We start from the raw sequence: 14337 nt of genomic DNA on the forward strand, positions 1-14337 counted from the left end.
GCAGGTGTAGAAGCACGGTGACTAGGAAAAACTCCCTAGAAAGGCCAAAACCTAGATAAGAAACCTAGAGAGGAACCAGGCTATGTGGGGTGGCCAGTCCTCTTCTGGCTGTGCCGGGTGGAGATTATAACAGAACATGGCCAAGATGTTCAAATGTTCATAGATGACCAACAGGGTCAAATAATAATCAACACAGTGGTTGTAGAGGGTGCAACTGGTCAGCACCTCAGGAGTAAATGTCAGCTGGCTTTTCATAGCCGATCATTCAGAATATCTCTACTGCTCTTGCTGTCTCGAGAGAGTTGAAAACAGAAGGTCTGGGATGTCCGGTGAAGAGGTCAGGGGTTCCATAGCCGCATGGCTGAATGGAAGCAAGTCCCTGCAGCAATGTTCCAACATCTAATGGAAAGCCTTCCCAGAAGAGTGGAGGTTGTTATAGCAGCAAATGGGGGACCAACTCCATATTAATGCCCACGATTTTGGAATGAGATGTTCGACGAGCAGGTTGTCAACATACTTCTGGTCATGTAGTGTATGACAAACACAGCATGTTCCAGTGAAATCCTGGTTGCGTTATTAACTGCCTGTGTTGTTACTGTCTTCAGCTTACGGCTCAGACATCGAGGAGGACGTTACAGGAGAGACCTCAGGGCACTTTAAGAAGATGCTGGTTGTTTTACTCCAGGTAAGTTGCTTTATAAGGTCACAGCCATGGAAACAGGAAATGTAAATCGATCTAAATGTGATTTGATTATTTGAAAGGCTGTCAATAGCTTGTTTTCTGGTTTTTGTTATTTTGTAAGTAGATCTAGTCTGGGTACCAATCTGTTACCGAACTTGTTGTTGTCCTAACCAAGGCATTTGTATAGCTGTTTAGTCAGATGTGTGTGTGTGTGTGTGTGTGTGTGTGTGTGTGTGTTTTTCTCCAGGGAACCAGAGATGAACCAGGAGCAGTGCATACTGATCTAATAGAGGAGGACGCTCAGGTGAGTGTTTAAAGCAGTAAAACACGTTCCCCATAATATAAACACCAAGCATTTGATCCCCTTCCCAACCCTATCAACCTCACCCCTTTCTTCCTGTCTCTAACTATCACTTTTCAACACTTTCCAGGTGCTGTTTGCAGCCGGGGAGGAGCAGTGGGGCACAGAGGAGTCCATTTTCATTATGTTGCTGGGAAACCGCAGTTTCGACCACCTACAGATGGGTGAGTATAACACTGGGGTACATAAACATGAGGCTGAGCGCGACAACAGTATCATGACCTCAGCCTGACCAGAACTACTGGTTACATCCCAAATGGCACCCTACTCCCTACATAGTGCGCTGTCTATAACCCATAGATGTTAAAAGTAGTGCACTATGTAACGAATAGGGTTCCATTTGGAACATATCCAGTATGACGTCAGTGTGACATTTACTAGTGTGAATGGGTCATTTCTTGTCACACCCACAACACACAGGGATCCTGGTTGTATCAGGCTGCTGAGTTATGTGTCTGTGGTCTGGTCTCAATAGTTCACTGACTAGGATACCATGCCAGGGAATGACTCCGTTCTCTTGTCTTCTTCCTGCAGTGTTTGATAAGTACCAGGAGATAGCAGAGACGTCCATAGAGGACAGTATCAAGAGTGAGCTGTCTGGGGACTTTGAGAACCTCATGTTGGCTGTCGGTACGTGTTGGACTCTTTCTGATGGTTAAAAATCAGACGGAACCAAATTGAAATCAAATTGAACATCGTGGAGTACACTCACCGTCGTTCAGTCTGGTCTAATCATACCTAGTCAAGTCATCCACGAACCCTTATTTCAACATGTCTGTCTTGTGCGTCTTGTCTCCTACAGTCCAGTGCATCAGGAGTGTACCTATGTACTTCGCCAAGCGTCTCTACAAGTCTATGAAGGTAAAAATCAACTGCTTATTCTTATTGAAGTCTTTCAGTCTCAGCTGCGCTCATATCCATCTCACTCTGACCAACAAGCTCTCAATTCAATTCAAAGGGCTTTACTCTCTTTCTCTCTCTCTCTCTGTCTCTCTCTCTGTCTCTCTCTCTGTCTCTCTCTCTGTCTCTCTCTGTCTCTCTCTGTCTGGCGCTCTCTCTCTCTCTGTCTCTCTCTGTCTCTCTCTGTCTCGCGCTCTCTCTCTCTCTCTCTCTCTCTCTTTCTGTCTCTCTGTCTCTCTCTGTCTCTCTCTGTCTCTCTCTGTCTCTCTCTCTCTCTCTGTCTCTCTCTGTCTCTCTCTCTCTTTCTCTCCCCCCTCTCTCTCTCTCTCTCTCTCTCTGTCTCTCTCTGTCTCTCTCTGTCTCGCGCTCTCTCTCTCTCTCTCTTTATGTCTCTCTCTCTCTGTCTCTCTCTGTCTCTGTCTCTCTCTCTCTCTCTCTCTCTCTCTCTCTTTCTCTCCCCTCTCTCTCTCTCTCTCTCTCTCTCTCTCTCTCTCTCTCTCTCTGTCTCTCTCTCTCCCTCCCTCTCTCTATTTCAATTCAATTCAAGGGGCTTTATTGTCATGGGGAAACATATGTTAACGTTGCTAAAGCAAGTGAAATGGATAAACAAAAGTGAAAAAAACAATAAAAAGTGAACAGTAAATATCTCTCTCTCTCTCTCTCTCTCCAGGGTCTTGGTACGCAAGACAACACTCTGATCAGGATCATGATCTGTCGTTCTGAGATTGACATGCTGGATATACGGGAGTGCTTCCGTATGTGCTATGAGAAGTCCCTGTACAACATGATCAAGGTGATACAACTTAACTTATCTTAAACCCGTATATGCTTTGATCCTATAGATTGTAACCTCCAGACGTTATAATGCCTCTTGTTTGAAGTTCTGTCTTAGTTCTTAGTCACCTTGTCTAGTGACTTGAGTTCTTAGTCACCTTGTCTAGTGACTGAGTTCTTAGTCACCTTGTCTAGTGACTGAGTTCTTAGTCACCTTGTCTAGTGACTGAGTTCTTAGTCACCTTGTCTAGTGACTGAGTTCTTAGTCACCTTGTCTAGTGACTGAGTTCTTAGTCACCTTGTCTAGTGACTGAGTTCTTAGTCACCTTGTCTAGTGACTGAGATAAGAGTAACATTATGACTCCATACTGTCTATCTTCCTGTCTGTCTAACTAGCTATCTGTCTGTCTAACTAGCTATCTGTCTGTCTAACTAGCTATCTGTCTGTCTAACTAGCTGTCTGTCTATCTAACTATCTAACTAGCTGTCTGTCTATCTAACTAGCTATCTGTATATCTAACTAGCTATATGTCTATCTAACTAGCTATCTGTCTATCTAACTATCTAACTAGCTATCTAACTATCTAACTAGCTATATGTCTGTCTAACTAGCTATCTGTCTATCTAACTAGCTATCTGTCTATCTAACTAGCTATCTGTCTATCTAACTATCTATATGTTTATATAACTAGCTATCTGTCTATCTAACTAGCTATATGTCTATCTAACTATATATAAGTCTATCTAACTAGCTGTCTGTCTATCTAACTATCTAACTAGCTATCTGTCTATCTATCTAACTAACTATCTGTCTATCTAACTATCTGTATATATCCCTGTCTTTCTAACTATCTATATGTTTATCTAACTAGCTATCTGTCTATCTAACTAGCTAGCAATCTGTCTATCTAACTAGCTATCGGTCTATCTAACTAGCTAGCTATCTGTCTATCTAACTAGCTATTGGTCTATCTAACTAGCTATCAGTCTATCTAACTAGCTATCAGTCTATCTAACTAGCTATCTGTCTATCTAACTAGCTATCGGTCTATCTAACTAGCTATCAGTCTATCTAACTAGCTATCAGTCTATCTAACTAGCTATCTGTCTATCTAACTATATATATATATATGTCTATCTAACTAGCTATCTGTCTATCTAACTAGATATCAGTCTATCTAACTATATATATATGTCTATCTAACTAGCTAGATGTCTATCTAACTATATATATATATATGTCTATCTAACTAGCTATCAGTCTATCTAACTAGCTATCTGTCTATCTAACTATATATATATGTCTATCTAACTAGCTATCTGTCTATCTAACGAGCTATCTGTCTATCTAACTAGCTATCGGTCTATCTAACTAGCTATCAGTCTATCTAACTATATATATATGTCTATCTAACTAGCTATATGTCTATCTAACTATATATTTATGTCTATCTAACTAGCTATCTGTCTATCTAACTAGCTATCAGTCTATCTAACTAGCTATATGTCTATCTAACTGTATATGTATGTCTATGTAACTATATGTATATATCCCTGTCTTTCTAACTATCTATATGTCTAACTATCTATATGTCTATCTAACTAGCTATCTGTCTATCTACCTATCTATGTCTATCTAACTAGCTATCTGTCTATCCAACTAGCTCTCTGTCTATCTAACTAGCTATCTGTCTATCTACCTATCTATATGTCTATCTACCTATCTATGTCTATCTAACTAGCTATCTGTCTGTCTAACTAGCTATCTGTTTGTCTAACTAACTATCTGTATATCTCCCTGTCTATCCAACTAGCTCTCTGTCTATCTAACTAGCTATCTGTCTATCTACCTATCTATATGTCTATCTACCTATATATATGTCTATCTAACTAGCAATCAGTATATCTAACTATCTATATGTCTATCTAACTAGCTATCAGTCTATCTAACTAGCTATCAGTCTATCTAACTAGCTATCTGTCTATCTAACTATATATATATATGTCTATCTAACTAGCTATCTGTCTATCTAACTAGATATCAGTCTATCTAACTATATATATATATGTCTATCTAACTAGCTAGATGTCTATCTAACTATATATATATATATATGTCTATCTAACTAGCTATCAGTCTATCTAACTAGCTATCTGTCTATCTAACTATATATATATGTCTATCTAACTAGCTATCTGTCTATCTAACGAGCTATCTGTCTATCTAACTAGCTATCGGTCTATCTAACTAGCTATCAGTCTATCTAACTATATATATATGTCTATCTAACTAGCTATATGTCTATCTAACTATATATTTATGTCTATCTAACTAGCTATCTGTCTATCTAACTAGCTATCAGTCTATCTAACTAGCTATCTGTCTATCTAACTGTATATGTATGTCTATGTAACTATATGTATATATCCCTGTCTTTCTAACTATCTATATGTCTAACTATCTATATGTCTATCTAACTAGCTATCTGTCTATCTACCTATCTATGTCTATCTAACTAGCTATCTGTCTATCCAACTAGCTCTCTGTCTATCTAACTAGCTATCTGTCTATCTACCTATCTATATGTCTATCTACCTATCTATGTCTATCTAACTAGCTATCTGTCTGTCTAACTAGCTATCTGTTTGTCTAACTAACTATCTGTATATCTCCCTGTCTATCCAACTAGCTCTCTGTCTATCTAACTAGCTATCTGTCTATCTACCTATCTATATGTCTATCTACCTATATATATGTCTATCTAACTAGCAATCAGTATATCTAACTATCTATATGTCTATCTAACTAGCTATCTGTATATCTAACTAGCTATCTGTATATCTAACTATCTATATGTCTATCTAACTAGCTATCTGTATATCTAACTAGCTATCTGTATATCTAACTATCTATATGTCTATCTAACTAGCTATCAGTATATCTAACTATCTATATATCTATTTATATAGCTATCTGTCTAACTATCTGTATGTCTATCTAACTAGCTATCAGTATATCGAAACTATCTATCTATATAGCTATCTGTCTAACTATCTATCTAATTACCTATCTGTCTAACTAGCTATATGTCTATCAAACTAGCTATCTGTTTGTCCAACTAGCTATCTGTCTATCTAACTGTATATATATGTCTATCTAACTATATGTATATATCCCTGTCTTTCTAACTATCTATATGTCTAACTATCTATATGTCTATCTAACTAGCTATCTGTCTATCTACCTATCTGTATATCTCCCTATCTATCTAGCTGTCTGTCTATCTAACTAGCTGTCTGTCTATATGTCCCTGTCTAACTAACTATCTGTATATCTCCCTGACTGTATATATTTTAACATGGTGTCTTAATGTTCCGTCTGGTCTTCTACCCATCAGGAAGACACATCAGGAGATTACAAGAGGACTCTGCTCGCCCTGTGTGGAGGAGACGATGAGTAAGTTAGTTACTGCTGATTGATGGAGCTCATCATTACTGGGTATTTTTAGTAGTTCATTTTCACCGCTTGGGGGTGACATTGCACCATCTCAGTTTATCCACAGTTGGCAGATTCGACAATGACTTTTTCTGAGAAAACAGTAAGCCAAGGAGCTGAAACCCAAAGCTTCCCTAAAAAGTGAGAGAATTTAGAATGAAATGTGGTCATAGTTTAGGAATGAGTCAGAGGAGAAATACTGTTCATATATAACTCTCAACAGGCAAGCCTGAAGGGTCAGAACAGAGTCTGCTTATAGTGTAAAGGTTGGGGGAGTGCAAAGCTGACAAGGAATTATGGTCATGATATCGATGTTGTGGTCATACTAAGATGGTCATACTGTGGATAATTTTGCTATTTGATTTTTAATTGTGTGACCCCTTTAGGTATCAACATTTAAAAAAAATAGGTATTTGATAAAATAACAATTTTAGCCTTTACTACTAAAGCCGATAGAAACGCATTGAATAACACATTCATACATGTCAAAAAGGACAGTCAGAAAATAAATCATAAAAACAAGGTTCTGAAGTGTCTATGCTATTCCAGGAGATACAGTGCATTCGGAAAGTATTCAGACCCCTTCTCTTTTTCAAAATGTTGTTACGTTACAGCCTCATTCTAGAATGGATTCAATTATATTTTTTCCTCATCAATCTACACACAATACCCCATAATGACATCACAATACCCCATAATGACACCACAATACCCCATAATGACATCGCAATACCCCATAATGACATCGCAATACCCCATAATGACACCACAATACCCCATAATGACATCAAAATACCCCATAATGACACCACAATACCCCATAATGACATCACAATACCCCATAATGACACCACAATACCCCATAATGACACCACAATACCCCATAATGACACCACAATACCCCATAATGACATCACAATACCCCATAATGACACCACAATACCCCATAATGATACCACAATACCCCATAATGACATCACAATACCCCATAATGACACCACAATACCCCATAATGACAAAGTAAAAACAGGTTTTTAGAAATACCTTATTTACATAAGTATTCAGACCCTTTGCTATGACACTCAAAATGGAGTTCAGGTGCATCCTGTTTCCATTGATGATCCTTGAGATGTTTCTACAACTTGATTGGAGTCCACATGTGGTAAATTCAATTGATTGGACATGATTTGGAAAGGCACACACCTGTCTATATAAGGTCCCACAGTTGACAGTGCATGTCATAGCTAAAACCAAGCCATGAGGTTGAAGGAATTGTCCGTAGAGCTCCGAGATAGGATTGTGTCGAGGCACAGATCTGGGGAAGGGTACCAAAACATTTCTGCAGCGTAGAAGGTCCCCAAAGAACACAGTGGCCTCCATCGTTTTTAAATGGAAGAAGTTTGGAACCACCAAGACTCTTCCTAGAGCTGTCCGCCCGGCCAAACTGAGCAATCAGGGGAGAAGGGCCTTGGAGGTGACCGAGAACCCGATGTCTCCTGACACTTGTGGGGGTCGTAAAGCAAAACGGAAAACACCTTCGTGAGAGGCTCATCTTTCCATATAGTTGTCATAATAGTTTGTAGTTTACACCTTCTGGACGCTGCGGACATTTACGCGACAAGACCAATTTTCGGGACGTCTCATGCTCTGACAAACACGCTCTAGCTCTGCCACCTCCCACCACAGATGCAGAAGTGCAATATAGGCAGATGAGGTTGATTGAGACGCATCCAATGATATCTCTAGTTTAAACTGAAGGATTTTGATGGGGATTCTTTGGTTATTTAACTTAGATTGACATACCTGTGCGATAATCAACTCTAAGGGGTTTAAAACAGCCATAAACCCCATTGCGACGGGGGAAATGGAAGCTTGTTGTGTGCAACAGGGAGTGGCAATGCAAGCTTCACACGTATTTGTCTTCTTGCCAAAATAGTTATAGTCGGGTAACGATGACGTGGACATGGATTTTAAGGCAGCCCCCTGCGCCTCTCCGAGTCAGAGGAAAATGAGGAAGACACATTTAGTTTGAATGCATTCACTTGTGCAACTGAATACGGTATTCCTCATTTCCTTCCTATTTATGGGTAACAGGGTTGACGTGTTATGCTTGACCCACTCAGTTTTTTGGTCACCACAAAAACACCAGGAAATGTCCAGAAAGAGTACAACCCAGCTCATATTCTTTTACACTATGAATTGATTATTCATAGTTATTATTATTTTATTATTCTTTAGAAAATACAATTCTAAAGCAATAGTTAAATAAAACTAGAGTTCAGTTCACGTGACAGGGTTGACCTTAAAATGAGGGACATATATATATATATATATATATATATATATATATATATAGTGGGGAGAACAAGTATTTGATACACTGCCGATTTTGTAGGTTTTCCCTACTTACAAAGCATGTAGAGGTCTGTATTTTTTTTATCATAGGTACATTTCAACTGTGAGAGACGGAATCTAAAACAAAAATCCAGAAAATCACATTGTTTGATTTTTAAGTAATTAATTTGCATTTAATTGCATGACATAAGTATTTGATACATCAGAAAAGCAGAACTTAATATTTGGTACAGAAACCTTTGTTTGCAATTACAGAGATCATATGTTTCCTGTAGTTCTTGACCAGGTTTGCACACACTTATGTCATGCAATAAAATGCAAATGAAATGAAAATTACAGACCTCTACATGCTTTGTAAGTAGGAAAACCTGCAAAATCGGCAGTGTATCAAATACTTGTTCTCCCCACTGTATATACAGTATATATATATATACAATTATTTATTTAATCTGATTAATAAATAAATCATTATCTTAAGAAAGGATTTGTAACTGTTGCCTTTTTTCATGTAAATAAATCAGATTTAGGTCTATATTAAAGGGCACCTCATTTAATATAACAGGCTTTTAAAAAAAAAAATCAATATTGGTGCACAATTTCTACTTAAAATATCAAAGGGACGCAAAAGGTACTCTTTACGTAGAACGACACAGCTACTTTAAGGAAGTATTATTAGGAGAGAAAACAGAGTTGTCAAGAGAACATGATGTCGTGTGGAACATGTCAGATCTCAGAATAGCATATCTTATCTAGGAAATGAACCATATGTGTATTAGATAGCCAGTTCTCTTTGTGTGTGTGTGAGGGGGGGTAGCTCTGTGATTTTGTTGTGGGGGGGTCCGGGTTAGCCCTGTGGTTTTGTTGTGGGGGGGTCCGGGTTAGCCCTGTGGTTTTGTTGTGGGGGGGTCCGGGTTAGCCCTGTGATTTTGTTGTGGGGGGGTCCGGGTTAGCTCTGTGGTTTTTGTTGTGGGGGGGTCCGGGTTAGCCCTGTGGTTTTGTTGTGGGGGGGTCCGGGTTATCTCTGTGGTTTTGTTGTGGGGGGGTCCGGGTTAGCTCTGTGGTTTTGTTGTGGGGGGGTCCGGGTTAGCCCTGTGGTTTTGTTGTGGGGGGGTCCGGGTTAGCCCTGTGGTTTTGTTGTGGGGGGAGGGGTGGGGGGGTGGGGGGGGGGTGGGGGGTGTAGAGTTGGCTCATGATTAGATACATTTTATTATTAAAGTGTTTTGAATCTTCAGGATGCCCAGCCCAGTCTGTTTTTCTGATTCAGTCTGTTCCATACTCCTTGACTCATTAGTCTATAATTGGTCATTGCAGCCTTGCAGGAGAGTTCTTCCCAGAGGCTGCTCAGCTAGCCTACAAGATGTGGGAAACAAGCGCCATGACAAAAGTCCAGGTTTGGCCCTCTGCTCACACATCCCAAAAGTAGTACACTGTGTAGGGTGTCATTTCAGAGATTGCATGTTTGTTCTGGCTCTGCCATGCATCTCAATACCTTTACAAGGATCTCTTCCCTTGCTGTTGCCCCTCAACCCGCGGTGATTACTCTACCATGTCCTCCCTTGCTGTGGCCCCTCAACCCGTGTTGATAACTCAACCATTTCTTCCCTTGCTGTGGCCCCTCGCCCCGTGGTGATAACTCAACCATCTCTTCCCTTGCTGTGGCCCCTCACCCTGTGGTGATAACTCAACCATCTCCTCCCTTGCTGTTGCCCCTAAACCCGTGTTGATAACTCAACCATCTCCTCCCTTGCTGTGCCCCCTCACCCCGTGTTGATAACTCAACCATCTCCTCCCTTGCTGTTGCCCCTCAACCCGTGTTGATAACTCAACCATTTCTTCCCTTGCTGTGGCCCCTCGCCCCGTGGTGATAACTCAACCATCTCTTCCCTTGCTGTGGCCCCTCACCCTGTGGTGATAACTCTACCATCTCTTCCCTTGCTGTGGCCCCTCACCCCGTGTTGATAACTCAACCATCTCTTCCCTTGCTGGTTTCCCTCACCCGTGTTGATAACTCTACCATCTCTTCCCTTGCTGGTTTCCCTCACCCCGCGGTGATAACTCTACCATCTCCTCCCTTGCTGTTGCCCCTCAACCCGTGGTGATAACTCTACCGTCTCTTCCCTTGCTGGTTTCCCTCACCCCGTGGTGATAACTCAACCATCTCTTCCCTTGCTGGTTTCCCTCACCCGTGTTGATAACTCAACCATCTCTTCCCTTGCTGGTTTCCCTCACCCCGCGGTGATAACTCTACCGTCTCTTCCCTTGCTGGTTTCCCTCACCCCGTGTTGATAACTCTACCGTCTCTTCCCTTGCTGGTTTCCCTCACCCGTGTTGATAACTCAACCATCTCTTCCCTTGCTGGTTTCCCTCACCCCGTGGTGATAACTCTACCGTCTCTTCCCTTGCTGTGGCCCCTCACCCCGTGGTGATAACGCTACCATCTCCTCCCTTGCTGTGGCCCCTCACCCCGTGGTGATAACTCTACCATCTCCTCCCTTGCTGTGGCCCCTCACCCCGTGGTGATAACTCTACCATCTTCTCCCTTGCTGTGGCCCCTCACCCCGTGGTGATAACTCTACCATCTCCTCCCTTGCTGTGGCCCCTCACCCCGTGGTGATAACGCTACCATCTCTTCCCTTGCTGTTGATATACTCAACCATCTCTTCCCTTGCTGTGGCCCCTCACCTCGTGGTGATAACTCTACCATCTCCTCCCTTGCTGTGGCCCCTCACCCCGTGGTGATAACTCTACCATATTTTCCCTTGCTGTTGATAACTCTACCATCTCCTCCCTTGCTGGTTTCCCTCACCCTGTGTTGACCTGTGCATGCTTGCTGCTCTGACCCTATGAAGTGTTGACATTTCAGAAGGAGGATTATGCAATAACGGCTTTGCCTTTACTATACGTGTGTGTGTGTGTGTGTGTGTGTGTGTGTGTGTTTACTATATCTGATTTGTCCCCTGCCCCCTCTCATCATCATCCTCTCTTCTTCAGCTCAGACCAACCATCCGTCCTGCCAGTGATTTCGACCCGGCTGATGATGCTCAGAACCTGAGGAAAGCCATGAAAGGCTTTGGTACATTGCCTCCCATGGAAAACACATCACCTTCACTCTAACCGTCTTAATGACGTTGTTGTAACTGGTTCATACATCATATGGTATTGTATTAAACATATTGTGTGGAAGTGTTTGATAAAACAGGTATTTATAACCATTGTTTCTGCCGTGTCTTCAGGCACAGATGAAGACGTCATCATTGACATTGTGGCTAACAGGAGCAACGAGCAGAGACAGGAGATCAGACAGGCATTTAAGTCCATCCTCGGCAGGGTAAGACAGACATCCCCAACACTCACATGGTAGAGCTTTACGTTGTACTGTGAAACCCACCGCATCCAAAACTCTGTTTGCTGGAATGTGATGACATCATTCCAGTGAGTGGGTGATGCACAGCAGCCATTTTGTGCCAGTAGTTCCACACATGGGCTACAGATGTACACAGGATCAGATTATCATTTTTATTTGACCTTTATTTAACCAGGCAAGTCAGTTAAGAAAAAAATCTTATTTTCAATGACGGCCTAGGAACAGTGGGTTTACTGCCTGTTCAGGGGCAGAACGATAGATTTTTACCTTGTCAGCTTGGGGGTTTGAACTTCCAACACTTTCGGCTGCTAGTCCAACGCTCTAACCACTAGGCTACCCTGCCACCCCCGTCATCTGTTCTGGGTGCTAACTACAACCTCTCCTATAGGACCTGATGAAGGATCTGAAGTCTGAGCTCTCTAAGAACCTGGAGAGGCTGATTATCGGCCTGATGCTGACGCCCGCTGAGTTTGACGCCAAGATGATGAGGAAAGCGATGGAGGTAGGAAGAGATGGTGGTCAGTGTATCTACAGCGCATTCGTAAAGGATTCAGACACAATGACTTTTTCCACATTTTGTTATGTTACAGCCTTATTCTAATATGTATGAAATTACTTCAATCTACACACAATACCCGATAATGAAAAAGGCAAAAACAGATTTTAAGAAACGTTTGCAAATGTATATTTTAAAAAACAACTGAAATATCACATTTACGTAAGTATTCAAACCCTTTACTCAGTACTTTGTTGAAGCAACTTTGGCAGTGATTACAGCCTCAAGTCTTCTTGGGTATGACGTTACAAGCTTGGCACACCCATATTTGGGGAATTTCTCCCATTCTTCTCTGCAGATCCTCTCAAGCTCTGCCAGATTGGATGGGGAGCGACACTGCAAAGCTATTTTCTGATCTCTCCAGAGATGTTCGATCGAGATGTAGTCCGGGCTCTGGTTGGCTACTCAAGGACATTCAGAGACCGAAAGCCACACATGCGTTGTCTAGGGTCGTTGTCAGGTTGGAAGATGAACCATCTCCCCAGTCTGAGGTCCTGAGCGCTCTGGAACAGGTTTTCATCAAGAATCTCTCTGTACTTTGCGTCGTTCATCTTTCCCTCGGTCAGGACTAGTCTCTCAGTCCCTGCCGATGAAAAACATCCCCACAGCATGATGCTGCCACCACCATGCTTCACCGTAGGGATGGTGCCAGGTTTCCTCCAGACATGAGACTTGGAATTCAGGCCAAATAATTCAATCTTGGTTTCATCAGACCAGAGAATCTTGTTTTTCATTGTCTGAGAGACTTTAGGTGCCATTTGCAAACTCCAAGCGGGCTGTCGTGGGCCTTTTACTGAGGAGTGGCTTCCATCTAACCACTCTACCATAAAGGCCTGATTGGTGGAATGCTGCAGAGATGAATGTCCTTCTTGAAGGTTCTCCCATCTCCACGGAGGAACTCTGGTGCTCTGTCAGAGTGACCATCGGGTTCTTGGTCACCTCCCTGACCAAAGCACTTCTCCCCTGATTGCTCAGTTTGGCCGGGCAGCTCTAGGAAGAGTCTAGGTGGTTCCAATCTTCTTCCATTTAAGAATGATGGAGGCCACTGTGTTCTTGGGCACCTTCAACGCTGCAGATATTTTTTGGTACCCTTCCCCAGATCTGTGCCTCGACACAATCCTGTCTCGGAGCTCTACGGACAATTCCTTCAACCTCATGGCTTTGTTTTTGCTCTGACATGCACTGTCAACTATTGGACCTTTTATAGACAGGTGTGTGCCTTTCCAAATCATGTCCAATCAATGGAACTTACCACAGGTGGACTCCAATCAAGTTGTAGAAACATCTCAAGGATGATCATTAGAAACAGGGTCCACCTGAGCTCAATTTCAAGTCTCATAGCAAAGGGTCTGAATACCTATGTAAATACCGTATTTCTGTTTTTGACAATCATTTCAAAGAATCAAATCAAGTTGTATTTGTCACATGCGCTGAATACAACAGGTTTAGACCTTACAGTGAAATGCTGAATACAACAGGTTTAGACCTTACAGTGAAATGCTTACTTAACCAACAATGCAGTTTTAAGAAAATACCCCCCCCCCCCCCCAAAAAAAAGAATTAGATAAGAATAACAAATAATTAAAGAGCAGCAGTAAATAACAATAGCAGGTCTATATACAGGGGATACGGGTACAGAGTCAATGTGTGGGGGCACCGGTTAGTTGAGGTAATTGAGGTAATATTTACATGTAGGTAGAGTTATTAAAGTGACTATGCATAGATAATAACAGAGAGTAGCATCAGTGTTCCAGAGCAGGAGGGGGCAATGCAAATAGTCTGGGTAGCCATTTGACTTGATGTTCAGGAGTCTTATGGCTTTGGAGTAGAATATATTTAGGAGCCTCTT

The 14337-nt window shown here is 41.8% G+C and overlaps 1 protein-coding gene across 2 annotated transcripts in view; it reads left to right on the forward strand.

Moving 5' to 3' along the window:
• LOC139390920 (annexin A6-like) overlaps positions 1-14337 on the forward strand; it is a 38722-nt gene that overhangs the window by 9203 nt on the left and 15182 nt on the right. For both annotated transcript variants that reach the window (XM_071138312.1, XM_071138311.1), the window contains exons 7-17: positions 606-685; positions 930-986; positions 1114-1207; positions 1578-1673; positions 1846-1904; positions 2614-2736; positions 6116-6174; positions 9880-9958; positions 11560-11641; positions 11802-11896; positions 12321-12434. In XM_071138312.1, coding sequence (XP_070994413.1) covers positions 606-685; positions 930-986; positions 1114-1207; positions 1578-1673; positions 1846-1904; positions 2614-2736; positions 6116-6174; positions 9880-9958; positions 11560-11641; positions 11802-11896; positions 12321-12434 — 938 coding nt within the window. The remainder of the gene's footprint in view (positions 1-605; positions 686-929; positions 987-1113; positions 1208-1577; positions 1674-1845; positions 1905-2613; positions 2737-6115; positions 6175-9879; positions 9959-11559; positions 11642-11801; positions 11897-12320; positions 12435-14337) is intronic.

Source organism: Oncorhynchus clarkii, chromosome 31, assembly GCF_045791955.1.
Source record: "Oncorhynchus clarkii lewisi isolate Uvic-CL-2024 chromosome 31, UVic_Ocla_1.0, whole genome shotgun sequence".
Classification (NCBI taxonomy): Eukaryota; Metazoa; Chordata; class Actinopteri; order Salmoniformes; family Salmonidae; genus Oncorhynchus; species Oncorhynchus clarkii.